Source organism: Biomphalaria glabrata, chromosome 5 (genome assembly GCF_947242115.1).
Source record: "Biomphalaria glabrata chromosome 5, xgBioGlab47.1, whole genome shotgun sequence".
NCBI lineage: Eukaryota > Metazoa > Mollusca > Gastropoda > Planorbidae > Biomphalaria > Biomphalaria glabrata.
Genome location: NC_074715.1, coordinates 11,656,628 through 11,674,504, shown reverse-complemented (window position 1 = coordinate 11,674,504; position 17,877 = coordinate 11,656,628). Strand labels below are relative to the sequence as shown.

The following is a 17,877-nucleotide window of genomic DNA, read 5'->3' as shown; positions in this document are numbered from 1 at the left end:
TATGAGAAATTACATTTCAATATGTTTCTCCAGAACATTTTGATAACTTGAAAAGACTTCAATACAGGTGGAATTCAATGTTAAAATTTCTCCCCTGGAGTTTTTTCAATAAATATTTTATTAATTATAGTGTTGTAACTTTATTGGACAACTCAACAATAGGATAACAAACCGGTTGACATTACTCTAATTTAATACCAACAAATATCATAAGGCTAAGCAATTGACCCAATTCAGCACATACTGTAAGCAAAAACTCCGTCTCTCATTAATAATTTATTTTTCTCTCATACAAAGCAGTGCACAGTACAGTGCGGAGTGGCTGTGTGCAAAGCAGAATGACAACAATATTAATCCCACAATTCATGTAACCATTCAAATCCTATGGCGATCAGATTTTAGAAAGAAAAAGCTGCATAAAATCAACCCAAAATTCAATTTAACTTAGCAAAACCTGGTTAACTCTTTCTCTTCTAATTGATGACACTATCGCTAATTTGACCTCATTAAATTAAATTAATGTTTGATTGTATAAAATTTACTTTGTGTTCTATAAAAAGAGCATGCATTCCCTTTAATTCTATACCAAATAAAACACTTTCTGATGACAAACAAGAAAGTTATTCAAGCTTAACTATAACAGGTTAAAAAAAATGCTATTAAGAAAAATGAAGAATTCCATCGGAACATGGAGAATTAATTACGGAGAGAAAGAGTTAATAGGCATAAGGATCTGAAAAGAATATTACCTGCGTCAGACATCAGTGAAGTCAATGTCAGTCCAGTCACACACAAAGGGTGAGGAATGAAGCTACTTAGTGAAATCTCTTGAACTTTGGTGATTAATACACACGGATCTGAAATAAAAGACAAATTATTAGAATCGTCTCTTAAACAAATGGAATCTAATCAATCACATTGCCATTAAACTTATTTTTTTCCTAAACTTAGCAACCTACTCTGTTGGCCAGATTTCCTCTCCAGGCTGAACATGCCAATGTGGCTGTCCCCGCCAAACACAATCAGCATATCTCGGAATGTGTTGAGTAAGAGTACCTGCGACTGGACCTTCACAATTTGGGCAAATGTGTTGTCTAGCTTACAAGTGCGTGGGTAACATCGAATCTAAAATTTACGTATACATTTATATACAAACACAAACTTTATAAATACTTCAAAAACACCTTTAAGATAAATCTTATAAGAGTTTACAAAACCATATATAATATCAACCTCATTTAAACATGGCTAGAATTCAGTAAAGATGGAGATTAGGATTCACAAGGAAGGATGACTGCACCAGTTGAAATGTTAAGCAGTTTGTTTTACTATCCCATTTATAACAAATGTGAACAGCTTGGATAGAAAGTTGATTAAAAAAAATTGTCTTCATGAAACAAAATAGACTAATGACAATTTTATTTAATAATTTTACTTTTTTTTTTGTGTGGATAATATCATCATCATGTTTTTTTAGACCAATTGAAACATAAAGTTCAGTGGGTAATTATAGAACAGTTCTTAATTTCAATAAATGTCTCATGTTGTAGAAAGCAATACAGTGAATTGCATAAAGTCACATAAAGTTATTAAAGATATTATACTATTTATATATATAAAAAAGATATAATTATGTTGTCAGCCAGCTTAAATCATATTAAATAACTATTATACCAACACATCTCAATAAGTAGCTACTCTGAAGTAATGATAAATGTACAGCTACATATGAAGAAATGACATTTTCCATAAGCTTCACCCCCTTCCTTTTAGCCTGTATAGTTATGCCATTATCATAAGGTTATCATGTGGCTTTAAATATTTCCTACTCACTTCATCCTTATAAGCTATTGCATAGGTTTATAAGAGGCTGTAGTAAGGACTATTGCATAGGTTAAACACATCCTTATAAGCTATTGCATAGGTTTATAAGAGGCTGTAGTAAGGACTATTGCATAGGTTAAAAGAGGCTGTAGTAAGGACTATTGCATAGGTTTATAAGAGGCTGTAGTAAGGACTATTGCATAGGTTAAAAGAGGCTGTAGTAAGGACTATTGCATAGGTTAAAAGAGGCTGTAGTAAGGACTATTGCATAGGTTTATAAGAGGCTGTAGTAAGGACTATTGCATAGGTTTATAAGAGGCTGTAGTAAGGACTATTGCATAGGTTTATAAGAGGCTGTAGTAAGGACTATTGCATAGGTTTATAACAGGCTGTAGTAAGGACTATTAGGACTATTGCATAGGGTTTTAAGGGGCTGTAGTAAGGACATCATGTTATACCCCGCCTCAGCTGAATATTTACAGAATTATCATAAGGTAAATATATAGATGTAACAATATTTAACACTCACTTCATCTCTCTGAGCCTGGATATTAAAACAGGCCAAACAGATGAAGTCTCTCCACCATGTGATCCCCCCGGACACAACCATGTCACGCTCCTGTGTCTCATTGCCAAAAAGTTTCCACTTCCTGCTGAACAGAGCGTAGTGGGCAAATCCAGTCTTCCCAGCCACAGCTACACACTGCCCAGCTTTGTCCACTGATGCATACTGATGAAGACACATCAATTTATGAACATTAGCAAAGCCAGAATTTTGTAAATCTTATTCAATGAAACTCAACCGAATATAACATCAATCAGGATAACTATACTCATTAAAGTATATCCTGAGTAAAGAAAGACTGTGAATTTTAAACCAAACAACTGAAATAAAGGCAAGCCCTGACATTGGCATGAAGCATTTTTCTATCTTTAAACTAGTGTCTTCTGGTGTTATTATCATTCATTTTTCAGAATTTCTTGTAACAGCTTAAATTTTTTTCCCCACTAAATTTTTTAAAAACTAAATTAATTCTTTTCAGCATTGTTGCGGATAGTTTAGAAAAAAAAAAGCCTGAATATATCAATCTTTATTCTGCAAAAGGCATTTCTTTAAAACATATTCTATTGATATGTTGGTCTTTACAAGAACTAAAGTAAAGTTCCTCTACCAGACCTTGTGATCTATAGGGCAGATGATTTAAAGGTCATCTGTTTCTGTGGCCTATGGTTAACAAGGGTGTTACGTGGCCAGCACAATGACCAACCGCCTTTACTTTTCCTTAAATAATGTCAGGTATCCTTTAGAGCTGGGTGGACTTAGAGGCGCCCAAAGATCCCGAAATTAAAAATCCCAATCTTCACCAGGATTCAAACCTGGGACTCCCAGTTCAGAAGCCAAGCACTATACTGCTCAGTGCCACCATTTAAAATAACTACACTTTTTAAAAATATAGTTTTCTAATAAGCAAATAGGTCTTTTTGTGTTAGTTCATATTCCTTACAAAAATAATTTTTAAAGCTTCACCCTAATCTTTATAAAAAATAAAAACACTTTAAAAAGACTATTTCTACATGGTCCCAATGAAAAGGAATGAAATTTGAACAGTATGATTATATACTCAGAATGGTTGCCACTGTACAAAAAGGATTTTAAGTAACAGCATACTTTAAGATTCTTACCCTGATGGGCCAGTTAGACGCCAGGTAAATGTGAGAGATGGGTATCACTTGCCACTGTTTGTTTCCAATGTAACCGTGGCCAGAGCTGATAGAAGAACTACTGCCAGGGAACATCTGGTACTGAGTGTGTCCCCGGGACATGGTGTCTCCTGTGCTCATGTAGAGCTTATCTTCTCCTTGTAAGAACACATGCTCATGGTTACCCTAAAAAAAACACATACAAAAAAAAATGAGCTTTACACATGCTCTACTGAAAGTATGTAACATCACTATAGTCAAACTAAGCATACGTGTGTGGCCAAGAGGCACAAACAGCTTGGCTAGCTTTCAAGGGAGTCTGTGAGTTCGACACCCAACTCGAGAAGAGTTGCAGCACAGAAAATCTACTCTTAGAACTCCTTCTGGTCTACATAAAGAGATTGGATCACAGTGCTCTGAGCATGCAATAAGCACAAAAGTTAAGCTTTAAAAAAAAACTGTAAAAAATATAATATATAAATTCATTCGCAAGTCAACGCTTTCCAAATATCTGCATGAAGTCTTCAGTGCTAGTATTTGGACCATTACATGCAAAGAAACAAAAAAAATTCTTAGAACTTGCTATAATTTGTAAAAAAATCTTTGAATACAATTTTTTAATATATTTGTAAACAAATTAAATGTTTAGAAATATTTGTAGTTGGAAAGTTCATATCATGAAAACTTACAGACTAAACTTAATAATACATCATTTTAACTGAATGATTCAGCTTCTATATGAAGTTGAGCCGATTGCAAACACAGGGACTGGCGCAGTTTTAATTTCTAGAGTTAAAAAAATAAAAAGATTCCTTCCTCTGTAATTTTGTTAACACTTTTTTTAAGCTTCAAAAGATTCAAACTACGAAAATCATAAATTTCTCAATATGAATGAAAAGAATAGTCTTTAAAAATTTAGCTTTACAAATATAAGCAAAAAAAAATTTTAATGAAGAAAAAAAATCAACTGAAAAGCAATTTAAAAAAAAAAAATTGTTTTCAAACCTAGACATACTTTACTTACAAAACGAATTTCCTGTTTTTTAAAATGGATTAAATTTACAAATTCTCCTTCTAATTAATGTATGTAAGGTCATAATAAGTAGATAATAAAATCCATACTAATTTAAGCACAAAAAATGGATTCATTGAATATTAACTTTTAACTAAGCTCAACTACAGAAAAAACTAATTAGCCCAGAAATTGAACATTTAATAAACATATGTTTGCATGTTTTAAGATTTCATGAAATCATGTCTCACCATGCAAGGATTAACTGTGAGTGCACTTTTGAGAAACTGAAACTGAATCAGCTGTGTGCACACCGAGTCGTGACCGCTGGATGAAACACTTTTTCTTTCCTCTTTGTTTTCATCGCTCTCCTCATCACTTCGGCTGTGCCCGTACTTCTCAAACTCATCGGAGAAGGACCCGTCCACAGAGTCACTGTTAGCTTGCGAGTTCTGAGACCAGGAGCTCTCATTACTCACTGTGACCATCCAGAGGTGGTATCCTTCAAGCCCCCATTCCATAGAGATTATAGACGGAGGAAAAAGATTTCCACTCTCTGACAAACTAGGAAGAGAAAAATAAGCAAAATATAAAAAACAAAACAAAAGAAAAACAAGGAACTGCACAATTATTGCCATCTCTCAATACTGCAAGATTTATTGTAAGGGAACTCGGGTGAGTTCTTTACCACTTACGTATGGCTCGATAATCTAGGGTATGATTCTCAATTACACTTGTCAATACTTGCTTAACTCAAATACGAACACTTAGTATACATCAACTCTAACTCCTTATATTCATGAATATCGATAATACTTTAATACTTAATAAGGCACACAATTATATCACTCTTATGAAATACACAAAACACCAGCACCCTACTCAGACCAGGTCAGCTCTCCAACTGCTAGACTGACCGCTAGAAACCTAATTGTCCCCCCTTGAAAATCCCGTGATAAAAACAATTCACACACCAACTAATAAAATAAACAAACACACACACAATCTCACATCTTACACGCCCACGCTCTTGACATCTCCCCCTTACTTCCCCTAGATTTTCCCTGAAAATCTAAGTCTATATTATGTACACTAAAAAAAATTATTAATGACATTGTTGAAGTACAACATGGTTAAAAGAAATACTACTCAAAAATACACAGTACATCTTACTATGTTTACACAAGTAATTTGTTTCAATTCAACAAACTACACCCATGAGTTTAAGTATGAAATAATGAATACTTCGTTTCTATGCATCAACATTAATAAAATACATGAATTATCTTTCCATTTCCAAACAAAACAAGTTCATCAATAATAATGCATATGTAATAATAAAACTAATAATATAACTAAACTAATCTTCATCTGTTCCACTTGTCCAGTTCCTTCTCTTGTGACGTCAGGTTACAATGTAGGCTACTGTTTATTGTTTGTGAATATAGAGCTTAAGACTTGACTTCCGATGCTTCTCAATACTGGATGAGACGACGCGTGTTGTGCAAAGTACAATTAAAACACAAAGAGATGAACAGTTCAGTCAATTTAATTGAGCAATAATAATAATAGTAGTAGTAGTAATAGTAGTAACTTCTCTGACGAGACGATCATAGTTGAAAAAGTTCAACGTACATACTGGATTGCTGAGATGTGCACAGTCTGAAAACGTTACAATACCAGGTATGCTTCTGACAGAGACAATAATGTGAGTTCAAACTGTCAGCCTAGACAATGGGTCAGCCCAAAAGTTGTCTGTACCTTTAATGTGCTGAATTTCAAAGTCAAAGTCCATAAGGTATAATATCCATCTAGCAATGCGAGCATTGGTGGTTGCAGACTTGAGATACTTGAGATTCAGGTGATCAGTCCAAACAATGAACTTACGTGAATACAAGAAGTGTTCCAACTTCTTAATTCCCCATGTTAATGCTAACAACTCACGCTCCATTATGCTGTATTTACATTCACGTGGGAGTAATTTTCTGCTGAGGAAACGGACAGGATGCAATTTGTTTCCCACGTACTGTAGAGCAGCAACTGCAACAGCCTTGTCCGAAGCATCACACTGTAGATAAAAACATTTATCCGGATCAGGCAACATTAAAATGGGGTGAGAAGTCAAGTATCTTTGTATATGCTCCAATGCAACCTCCCCCTCCACAGTCTTAGCAACTTTAGAAGGGTGCCCTTTTTTAAGAATTTCAGTAAAGGGAGACAACAAGCTTGAAAAGTTTGGAATGAAGGAGCGATAATAATTGAGCAGACCTAATAATGATCGGGTTTCCTTCTTTGTTTTAGGGTACCGTAGCTGCAGCATCTTATTGACATTGGAATTTTCAGGCTGAAGAAAGCCTTGGCCAATCTTATGGCCTAGGAATGTAATAGTTTGGAACCCAATTAGTAACTTGTTAGGCTTAACAGTAATATTGAATTCTCCTAACCTCTCAAGCACTTGTCTCAACGAGAGCATGTGACTCTGCCAATCAGTGTTGTACACACAAAGATCATCAAAATAACAAACTACTTGTTCTAAACCTTTTAGCACTCTACGCATTGTTCTGTTAAAGAAACTAGGACTGTTTTTTAAACCAAATGGGAGATATTTGAATTGATAGTGTGCATTAGGTACTTTGAACGCTGTGTACTGCTTACTACTCTCTTCTAATGGCACCTGCCAGTAACCTTTTGTTAGGTCTAATTTACTAAAATATTTAGCTTTCCTTAGTGTGATAAATAGTTCTTCTTGATCTGGTATGACTTCTGCATCAAATTTTGTTATGGAATTTAATTGCCTATAATCAACAACTGGTCTCAAGGTTCCATCTTTCTTTTTGATTAAGATCATAGGAGATGCATAAGGCGATTCACTCTCTTCAATAATATTCATGTTAATCATCGACTCAATTTCTTCTTGTAGCCTTTGTCTCAATGCCATTGGTACATTATAAGGTTTTAAATTGACAGGCTTATCCGATGTTAGAGTTATTTTAAAGGGCTCCACTTTCGCTTTTCCTGGTACATCTGATATTACGTGTGCAAAGTCTTCAAGGAGTTTTTCAACTTCATTTTTCTGAGTTTGGTTTAAGTCTTTATTAATGGTTATTGCCCTTTGGTTTATTTCTCCATTTCCATGGATCATTTCCGGTAGTTTTAATTCTTCTATTTCATTATCAATGATTTGCCCTGTTTCATCATGGTCATATTCATCCACGACTCCAATAAATGCAGCAGACAAAATGTTACTCTTACAGCTACTGTTGGCAACAGTACTTGTTACTTCAACTGGGGTGTAATATTTGATTAATCTGTTTACATGAAATATCTTTGATTTGTTTCCTTTCTTTACTATGTAATTTAAGTCTGATAACCTCTTTTCTATCTTGTACGGGCCTTCCCAATATAATTTGAGCTTATCTCCCTTTTTTGGTTTCAACACTAATACCATTTCTCCTGTGTCAAAACTTTTTTTTACAGTGTTTCTATCATATAGTCGTTTTTGTTCTTGCCTCGCTATGTCTTCATTATCACATGCAAGCTTAGCTGTACTTTGTAGTCTTTCTTTTAATTCCTCAAGATATTCAAACAAGTTAGTATAATTAGTGTCAACTTCTTTTTCTTTGGTCATAAGTTTCTTCCATAGTGGTGCCCGAGTTTCAATTTCTTTTTGTTTCTTCTCTAGACTTCCTTCTATACTTGTTCTTATAATCGGAGTCTTTACATGAGTTTCTTCCCTTTCTCTGTCCTTCATTCCTCTCGTCTTTACGGCTGACACAAACAGACCTTTCACATTGCCTATTAACACATCAGCGACCGGCTCAGGAAATAGCACAACGATGAATTCTCCTTTCAGGTAAGGTGTGTCAAGCATTGCCTTTGCGGTTTTGTATATACATACTTGTCCGTCTGCTAAGCACAAGGAGCATTTCTCTTGCAAAATATCTTTTTCATTGACAAGTGTCTCTCTTACGGCGATAACGCTACAGCCGCTATCTCTCAGGATCGACGCCTTTCTTCCATTCAGCTTTCCTTCTTCTATGTTTAGCGATCCAATAGACTTGTCATTCATAATGAAGTTAGCCACACTTTCTGGATTGTGGTAGATCAGATTGCAAGTCCCTTGTCTTTCAGGCAATTGCACCACGGCACATTCGGCTTGATTGGAGTAGTTCCTTCTTGTCTCATTCCTATACCTTCCTTGGTTATTCTGGTACATTCCATTTCCATAGTTGTTTCTTCTGTTGTTAACTTGGTTGCTAAATGTGTAATGTGGCCTATTCCATCGCCCTCTTGCTCTGTTGTAAGAATTGCTATAGCGGGGTCTGACGAAATTTCTTCTGGGCTCATGGTATTCAATGTTTGGCCTGATGTAGTTTGCGCTGCTAGGGCTGGTTTGGTAGCGGTAATTTTGCCTATTCAAATCTCTTCTGTCACTCACTGCGTTGGCTTGATAAATTCTCGATTTCTTGAAAATGCTTTTACTGGCGAAGATTATCTTTCTGTTCTCCAACAAATCAACTAGCTTTTCCAACGACTCAGGTTCTTTATCTAGGATCTCTTCTCTTACCTCCTCGTTTAGGGCACTGAGTATAGAGTCTTTCAATATTAACTCCTCCAGCTGTTCAAAGTTTCGTTCTATTTTCGCCGCCTCGCACCATTGTCGGAAGTTCTTTTGTAATGCCACAAAAAATTCTCTTGGGCCATCTTCAATTGGGACAGTCTCATGCCATCTTTTCCTGCAGGCTTCCTCCGTCATTCCCACATAGTCTAAGAGCTCTTTTTTTATCTTCTCGTAGTTAGTGCAGTCCACTAATCTTCTCTGTGTCAGGAATTGCCTTAGTTTAGGTGTTATTTTCTCCTGCAGCTGTGCCACCCAGTCTTCTTCTAGAACCTTGTCTCTCCTAGCTGCCATCTCGAACATGTCGAGGTAACAAGGTAGATCTTCGGTTGTCATGGCAGGGAAACCTTTACTCAGTCTTGGTCTCTGGGCCGTGACTCCGGTAGTTGCACTTGGCGTTTTATTTCTTTCCTGGGCGATTTGTAAATCAAGTTTCTTCATTTCTCTTTCGTGTTCCCTTTCTTTCTCTTTCTCCTGTCTTTCTTTCTCTTTCTCCTGTCTATCTTTCTCTTTTTCCTCCAATTCCAGTTCTTTTAATCTTATCATCTGTTGCAGCTTGGACATTTCTCTTTCTTCCGCCCTCTCCAACCTTTCTCTTCTTTGTTTCTCTGCCTCACTTTCTTTTTCCATGTTTTACTTTCTAATCCTTATAATACACAGCACTCAGTACGTTTGCTACACTAAGTTTTACAGAAAATTTTAAAATAACAGTCCTACTATTTCTTTTACCTTAAATTACTACCTCAAGAATAATTATAGTGTTCTATTATACATACAATAAGAAAATAAAATCAATCCTAATTTTGAAGAATATTTTTAGTTATACAATAGATTAGGCAAGTAAATGATCAAGACAGAAAAATACAAATTGAAATAATGATCAGATTATTAGATTCAGATAGGAAGTTAGAATACGTTGATTTTAAAGACTCTTGCCTTTTTTAAATTGGCAACAATAAAATCAGAATGAAATTACTGAAGCCTTAAATTGAGAGGCTAGTATGACAGCACAGAAAAAAAAAGCAGGAAAATGTATGATAGTCAAATTGAAACAAATTATAATAGAGCAAGAAAATAGAGGCTAGAGAGTAGAGGGTTCAGCTACACGAGAGGTAACACAAATCACTTAACTTCCACTCCCTGCACGTGATCCAACCTGTCCTCGTGATGCAACTTCGGGCTGTCGCTGTCCTCTCTGTACTGGTACTTCAAACCACCGCCGTTCCTCAGGCCAAATCAAGGGGCATAACACATGAGGAAAAATGTTTTAAAATAGAATGAGTGTCAAATTAACAACAATATAACATGTAGAACAATATTTGTAAGTTTAAGAACATCAATTACATGAGGAAAATGTTTTAAAATAGAATGAGTGTCAAGTTAACAACAATATAACATGAAGAACAATATTTGAAGTTTAAGTACATCAATAACAATTTATAACTGCTATACTTATACAATTTCTGCGACGAGAGGTCCTGGTTTTCTTTCACAAGAGCCCCCAACTGTAAGGGAACTCGGGTGAGTTCTTTACCACTTACGTATGGCTCGATAATCTAGGGTATGATTCTCAATTACACTTGTCAATACTTGCTTAACTCAAATACGAACACTTAGTATACATCAACTCTAACTCCTTATATTCATGAATATCGATAATACTTTAATACTTAATAAGGCACACAATTATATCACTCTTATGAAATACACAAAACACCAGCACCCTACTCAGACCAGGTCAGCTCTCCAACTGCTAGACTGACCGCTAGAAACCTAATTGTCCCCCCTTGAAAATCCCGTGATAAAAACAATTCACACACCAACTAATAAAATAAACAAACACACACACAATCTCACATCTTACACGCCCACGCTCTTGACATTTATCTCCATTTTTTTTTTAAATATAAAACACAACTAATAAATTACTACTAATTAATAAATTAATTAGTTAATTTTGTTTTACAGATTGGTGTATTATTTTCATTTTGAAATGAGAATGGGAAGTGAGAGAAATAATGTGTACAAGATTTGAATCAGACAGACAGAGAGAGTTGATATAAGCTTAGTAAAAACAACACGTCATTAAAATGTATTTCCACTCCTTAAATCACAAGATTAAACAAAATAATAATTATTTAAAAAAATAAATAATTATTATGATGTGATACCACAAAATCATGTTATAAACATTCTGTAAATACAAAATAGAGTTTCTAGGAGTAACAAGCATGACTATACTCTTTAAATATTTTGTTTTCTTACCATGATAAGAATCAAGTTTTTTATTGCAACCTAAAGGTACATCAAGCAGGAAAAGTAAAGTATAGATTCTTTCCTGTAGTCAATATGTTTAATCTGTCCAACTGAGACCAATCTGTATAATAGGCCTTAACACTGACCTGCAACGTCATAGCATGAAGGGAGTTTAGACCAATAGCCCATTGTCACATCACAGGTATGTACAACGTGGCAATGAGCTATTGCTCTAATCTGCCCACAGGTTGAGACATTGCAGGTCAGTGTTGATGTCTTCTATAACGAATGGTCTGGATCCAACAGATTAAAGCTACTCTAGAGAATGGAGAGAACTTAGAAAGTTCTAAAATACCCAAATAAAAACTCAGCCTCAACCAAGATTCAGATTATGATATCCCAATTCAAGTCACACCCATTCTCATTCTCCTGCTGCCTCATATTGGAATATGACTAAAAAAATCTGTGTATAAATCATTCTACCTGTATTCACCACCCAGAGTGCACAACAGCAAGGAACCAAACACACTCCACAAGGATAAGCCACCATTTTTCCATGCTAATGCCAAGGCAGTCCCATCTGGTGTCCATTTCATGCAGGTGACTGAGCCAGCCACTGCACCTGCGTCTAAAAGTCAAAAATTTATAAAGTCATTTATCATAAGGAAACATTTAAAATTTGCTTTGATCCTAACTGAAACTAGGTAAATAGATATGAATGCAATGTTTCCGACACAAAAATAATAACTTACCTGGAAATTCTTTACTTGAGATAATAAGTCTATGCGAGACCTCCAAAGCCCCCACTGCTTCATCCAAATTATAGACAATGCCATCACCACTGGAGACATATAAAGAATGAGCACTCAATGATTTTAATTAACAGATTTTTTTTTAATTTAAGAATTTATCAAATTAATTGTAACACATTTTGTCAAACTTAAAATTTCTTTATAGACTTTACGTTAAAATTTTAAAATAAGCAAAATATATATAAATTATTTTTTAAATAGCAAAGCTTATATAAGTGAAAGAACTGCCCATTTACAGACATATATTTCAATACTGTGAAATTAATTAATGAATTTATAGCTTAATTTTTAATTCCTCTTTTGTTGAGGATAATGAATAATTTTCAACTTGATCAGTGATGGGGAAGTGGGAGAAAAACAACCTATAAATAATGTGTACAAAACAGACAGATGAAGTGAGTTAATATATAAGCTTTGTAAAGAAATGAATGCTTTTTGCTTTGATACCCTAAATAAATTAAAATTAAAAAAAAAAACAATTTAACCCATGGCCCTTCATTTTAACAAATCTTGTAAGCTATTATGAACTCTTTCAATAATTACTAAAGACTAGTTCCTCATCTAAAAAAAAATATCTCTTAAAACATTTTTTGAAGAGTTTCTATGTAAGGGAAAATAAATCATTATACTCAATAAATTGTTTGTTGCAATTACTTCTTATTAGGTATATGTATGTTTTATTTCAAAAGGAAGCAACAGAACAACCAAATGTATGCTTATATTTATAACAACAGAAAAGTATTTTATGAAGTAATCTTTTAGCTCTGTTTAAACAAAATTTTTGGTGAACCACCAGTGTTATTTCTTTTAAAGGCTAGCATTATGGATATTAGCATAAACCATATTAATTCATTAAATTAAAACCTGACAGAAACAGACACTTTATTGAAAAACTAGATAGAAATGAACTGCAATAGTATTAAAACAACATGTGAACAATAAGTAAAGTGCATCAAAACATACAATGAGTGAAGTACATCAAGACATACAAATAAGTAAAGTGCATCAAAACATACAATGAGTGAAGTACATCAAAACATACAATGAATGAAGTACATCAAGACATACAATGAATGAAGTACATCAAGACATACAATGAGTGAAGTACATCAAGACATACAAATAAGTAAAGTGCATCAAAACATACAATGAATGAAGTACATCAAAACATACAATGAATGAAGTACATCAAGACATACAATGAGTGAAGTACATCAAGACATACAAATAAATAAAGTGCATCAAAACATACAATGAATGAAGTACATCAAGACATACAATGAATGAAGTACATCAAGACATACAATGAATAAAGTGCATCAAAACATACAATGAATGAAGTACATCAAGACATACAATGAATGAAGTGCATCAAAAGATACAATGAATGAAGTACATCAAAACATACAATGAATGAAGTACATCAAGACATACAATGAGTGAAGTACATCAAGACATACAAATAAATAAAGTGCATCAAAACATACAATGAATGAAGTACATCAAAACATACAATGAATGAAGTACATCAAGACATACAATGAATGAAGTATATCAAGACATACAATGAGTGAAGTACATCAAGACATACAATGAATAAAGTGCATCAAAACATACAATGAATGAAGTACATCAAAACATACAATGAGTGAAGTACATCAAGACATACAATGAATGAAGTACATCAAAACATACAATGAATGAAGTACATCAAGACATACAATGAATGAAGTACATCAAGACATACAATGAATGAAGTACATCAAGACATACAATGAGTGAAGTACATCAAAACATACAATGAATGAAGTACATCAAGACATACAATGAGTGAAGTACATCAAAACATACAATGAATGAAGTACATCAAGACATACAATGAATGAAGTACATCAAGACATACAATGAATGAAGTACATCAAGACATACAATGAGTGAAGTACATCAAGACATACAAATAAGTAAAGTGTATCAAAACATACAATGAATGAAGTACATCAAAACATACAATGAATGAAGTGCATCAAAACATACAATGAGTGAAGTACATCAAGACATACAAATAAATAAAGTGCATCAAAACATACAATGAATGAAGTACATCAAAACATACAATGAATGAAGTACATCAAGACATACAATGAATGAAGTACATCAAGACATACAATGAATGAAGTACATCAAGACATACAATGAATGAAGTACATCAAAACATACCTACGACAACCAAAAGCAATAAGTCTATATCTGTGGTTGACAGCCACGCTGACAGCAGTACTGACATCCTGCGCCCAGACACCATGTGCATTCTGTGAGTCATATAAGGGTTAGCTCATTGTTCATAGTATCAAACATGATCTCATCTAATGTAACATGTTTACAATTTCTTTTCATCTGGAGCTGTTTGTTATTTAAAATATAATTAATTATGGTTACAAAGGGAGCTCATTAACAAAGGAGTAAGTAGTCGTTGCTTCTGTTTGAATCACAATTAAAGACTACAGTCAGATCAAATTTTCAATAACAGTCTTCATAAAAAAAAAAAAAAAAAAAAAAAAAATATGAGAAGCAATGCAAAAACAAAAGCAGCTGATAATTTTCGTGTATTTATGTTTCTTGTGTGTGGTGAACTGATCTGTACCGGTGTGTCAAACTGGCTTGGTGTCCAGGTCAGCTTGTGTGTGTATATGTACAGCTTTACTATGAACTGTTTTGTCATTCTTTGTGTAATAAAGCTTATGATCAGAGACGTGTCTTCATAGTGTTTTATGAGGTTACTGCAATAATAATTCAGACTTCAGGAGACAAATACAACATGAGCTTTATGCATTCAATTTTATGTATACTTTTTTATTAAGGTACTACTCTCTTTTTTTTTTTTTAATGACTCCAACAGGGACCACCTCTGAGTTTGTGTGATAACATAAACTCTCTTTGTAATCTTGTTTTCAATGAAATGACACTACAAGGTTTGGAGAATCTTAGATAGAATAATAGAGATTTGGTTAAAAAAAATCTTTACAATAATGCAGACACTTACAGTTTTCTCTCCTCTACTGGAAGGTGGAATGACAAAGACAGCTTTCCCTGATGACAACACCATGCTATAGCCTCCTAGCGTTGGACTGTATTCCATCTCCACCACATATTCCTCTTCTGAAGGTCTGGTGGCTTTAGGAAAACAAAAATTGAGTTTCGTCAATGTACTGCATAAATATTAATATAGAAAGCAAATGGTTTGGTGTTAACTCTCTCCTTATCGACAATACCATCGTTTATTTGACCTCGTTAAATTAAATTAATGTTTAATTTTATAAACATGACTTCGTGTTATATAAAAAGGGCAGGCATGTCCCTTTAATTCTATACGATACAACATTTTCTGATAACAAACAACAAAGCTAATGAAGCTTAATCATAACAGGGTAGAGAAATAGTAATGAGCAAAATGAAGAATTGCTTCAAAATGTTGAAAAATAATTACGGAGAGAAAGAGTTAAGTATTCCTGTATTTTATGTATAGAAACTTGGTAAGAACATTTCTGTAGGATATATTTCTGAAAAATACTTCAAGTATTGCAACCCTTACCCCTGAACTGTTGTAAATCTGTCGACACTGGAATGTCTTTTAAATGGAGAGTTGCATTTTCATTTTTATTTCCTGACCAGCGTAGCCTGCTTAAACACCCATCAACTGTAGCCACAACAAGTTCATCTCTTACTGAGAGAAAGCTGTTAAAAACAGAATAGTCATAGCATCCGGTCAAGCGAATAGAAATATTTAAAGTCTAATAAATTGAATCAAATTTATAAACAAGCAAAATATTTTTTTAAATACTTTTTTAAAAGCAAAGCTTATATAAGGAAAAGAACCACACAACTACAGTCATATATCTCAATACTGCAAGATTTATCTCCCCACTTCTACAAAGACACAATTAATTGATTATCACAAATTAATTTACCAACTGGTTAATGTTTTAGTGATTCATTTGTTGATATTGACAAAGAATAATTGTGCAAAGTTTCAATTTTACCAGACAATGGGAATTAAGAGAACTAATGTACACAAGATTTGTATCAGACTGAAGGAGTTATAAGCTTTGTAATGAATACAAAAGATTTAGATTAGCTAAACATAAGTACTACATTATGTAGATAAAGTTTTGATAAAAAATAAATCTGACCATGATATCTGTGACTGTAGCCGGACTTGTGCCATACAGGTCAATCTAATAGCTGGGACACTGTCACTGTCTAGTATGCCATTGATGTTTATTTTGGGACTCAAAGGAACTCTGGTCATTGAAGTATAACAACATTTACAATGCTTGAAACCTAAAGCTTTATTATATAAGTAAAACTAGTAAAAGTTTAGTTCTTTGACAACAGAAAAAAAAATAGATTGAGAATTTTGGTTTCAGTCAACCTCAGAGATGTACAATATTTCTTTCAATACTGTCTTTTTTGGTTTCGAAGTTTGTAACAAGAACTACTAATTCAGACATGGATACTGACTAATTCAGTAGGCATTATTCTGAATAAATGATGACAAAATTTTAAGGATTCTCATCAAATTATTGCATGCAGCATATGCATATGCCACAAAAGTAAAGTTCCCCTTTCAGACCTTGTGGTCTATAGGGCAGATGATGTAAAGGTCATTTGTTTCTGTGGCCTACGGTTAACAAGGGTGTCATGTGGCTAGCACAACGATCAACATTTCCCCAACTGGTGTCAGGTACCTATTAGAGCTGGGTGGACTCAGAGGCGCCCAAAAATCCCAAAATTAAAAATCCCAGTCTTCACCAGGATTCGAACCCAGGATACCCAGCTCAGAAGCCAAGTGATTTACCACTCAGCCACAGCATATGCCACAAGTAGACTCTTAATTATGATTTTTTAAAAAACAATCCTTAAAATCAAACTTGAATTTATTAAAGTATTTTTTAATGCCTCATAAGAGAAATTAAAAAAAAAAATGTAAATTTTTAAAATGCTAGTAGCGGTTAAAGATGGAGACAGAATTTATCAGACACATGCTCTCCAGTGAAATTTATTTTAAAAAAAAAAACAGACTTCAATCCATTCTGTTTTTTTACAGTTTAGTAAATTAATTTACTTGGGTTTCAAAGTGATCAATTCTGATATCTGTTTCCTCTTAGTATTCATGTATGGTTCCATTTAAAATAGTGCAGCTTATGTTATAGTGAGCATGTGTAAAGGGAACCACACTTACTTCCCTTCTTGCATGACATAAAGACAATGATGATTTGGTACAGAGCTGTCAATTTCAACTTGAATAAATATAACACAGTGTTGTTCAGTCTGTAGATCAAGTTAATAAAGACAACAATAAATAAAGCAATATGTATTTATACATATCTTAACATATATATAATATATTTATACTATGAACGCACATTTCCTTGTATGTGTGATGCAAAGTGGCTGAGTTCCAAACTGAGGGTCTTCATTTTAAATCCAGTTGGAAGCTGACTTTTTTAAAGATATATTTTATTTCTTAATGTTTTCTTCCCTATCAATTTTTGTTTGATGGGACTATAAAAAATACCATTGTCATTGTGTAGTTTCAGAAGCAGGTTAACATTATTTACTTCAACCGTACTTCAAAGTCCACATCACGAATAATA

General features: G+C 33.8%; 2 protein-coding genes across 2 annotated transcripts in view; both read right to left on the bottom strand.

Annotated features, from left to right (window-relative positions):
• LOC106062412 (guanine nucleotide exchange factor subunit RIC1-like) overlaps positions 1-17,877 on the bottom strand; it is a 36,140-nt gene that overhangs the window by 15,864 nt on the left and 2,399 nt on the right. The window contains exons 3-14 of the mRNA XM_056031115.1: positions 17,463-17,551; positions 16,411-16,521; positions 15,813-15,955; positions 15,264-15,394; positions 14,441-14,532; positions 12,164-12,252; positions 11,895-12,039; positions 4,789-5,101; positions 3,508-3,711; positions 2,354-2,554; positions 960-1,125; positions 750-857 (exon numbers count right to left, since the gene is read on the bottom strand). Coding sequence (XP_055887090.1) covers positions 750-857; positions 960-1,125; positions 2,354-2,554; positions 3,508-3,711; positions 4,789-5,101; positions 11,895-12,039; positions 12,164-12,252; positions 14,441-14,532; positions 15,264-15,394; positions 15,813-15,955; positions 16,411-16,521; positions 17,463-17,551 — 1,792 coding nt within the window. The remainder of the gene's footprint in view (positions 1-749; positions 858-959; positions 1,126-2,353; positions 2,555-3,507; positions 3,712-4,788; positions 5,102-11,894; positions 12,040-12,163; positions 12,253-14,440; positions 14,533-15,263; positions 15,395-15,812; positions 15,956-16,410; positions 16,522-17,462; positions 17,552-17,877) is intronic.
• Positions 5,141-17,877, bottom strand: part of LOC129926517 (uncharacterized) — an 86,398-nt gene continuing 73,661 nt past the window's right edge. Inside the window, exon 2 of the mRNA XM_056031116.1 lies at positions 5,141-11,030. Within this exon, the coding sequence (XP_055887091.1) occupies positions 6,252-9,785 (3,534 nt within the window). The 5' untranslated portion in view covers positions 9,786-11,030 and the 3' untranslated portion in view covers positions 5,141-6,251. The remainder of the gene's footprint in view (positions 11,031-17,877) is intronic.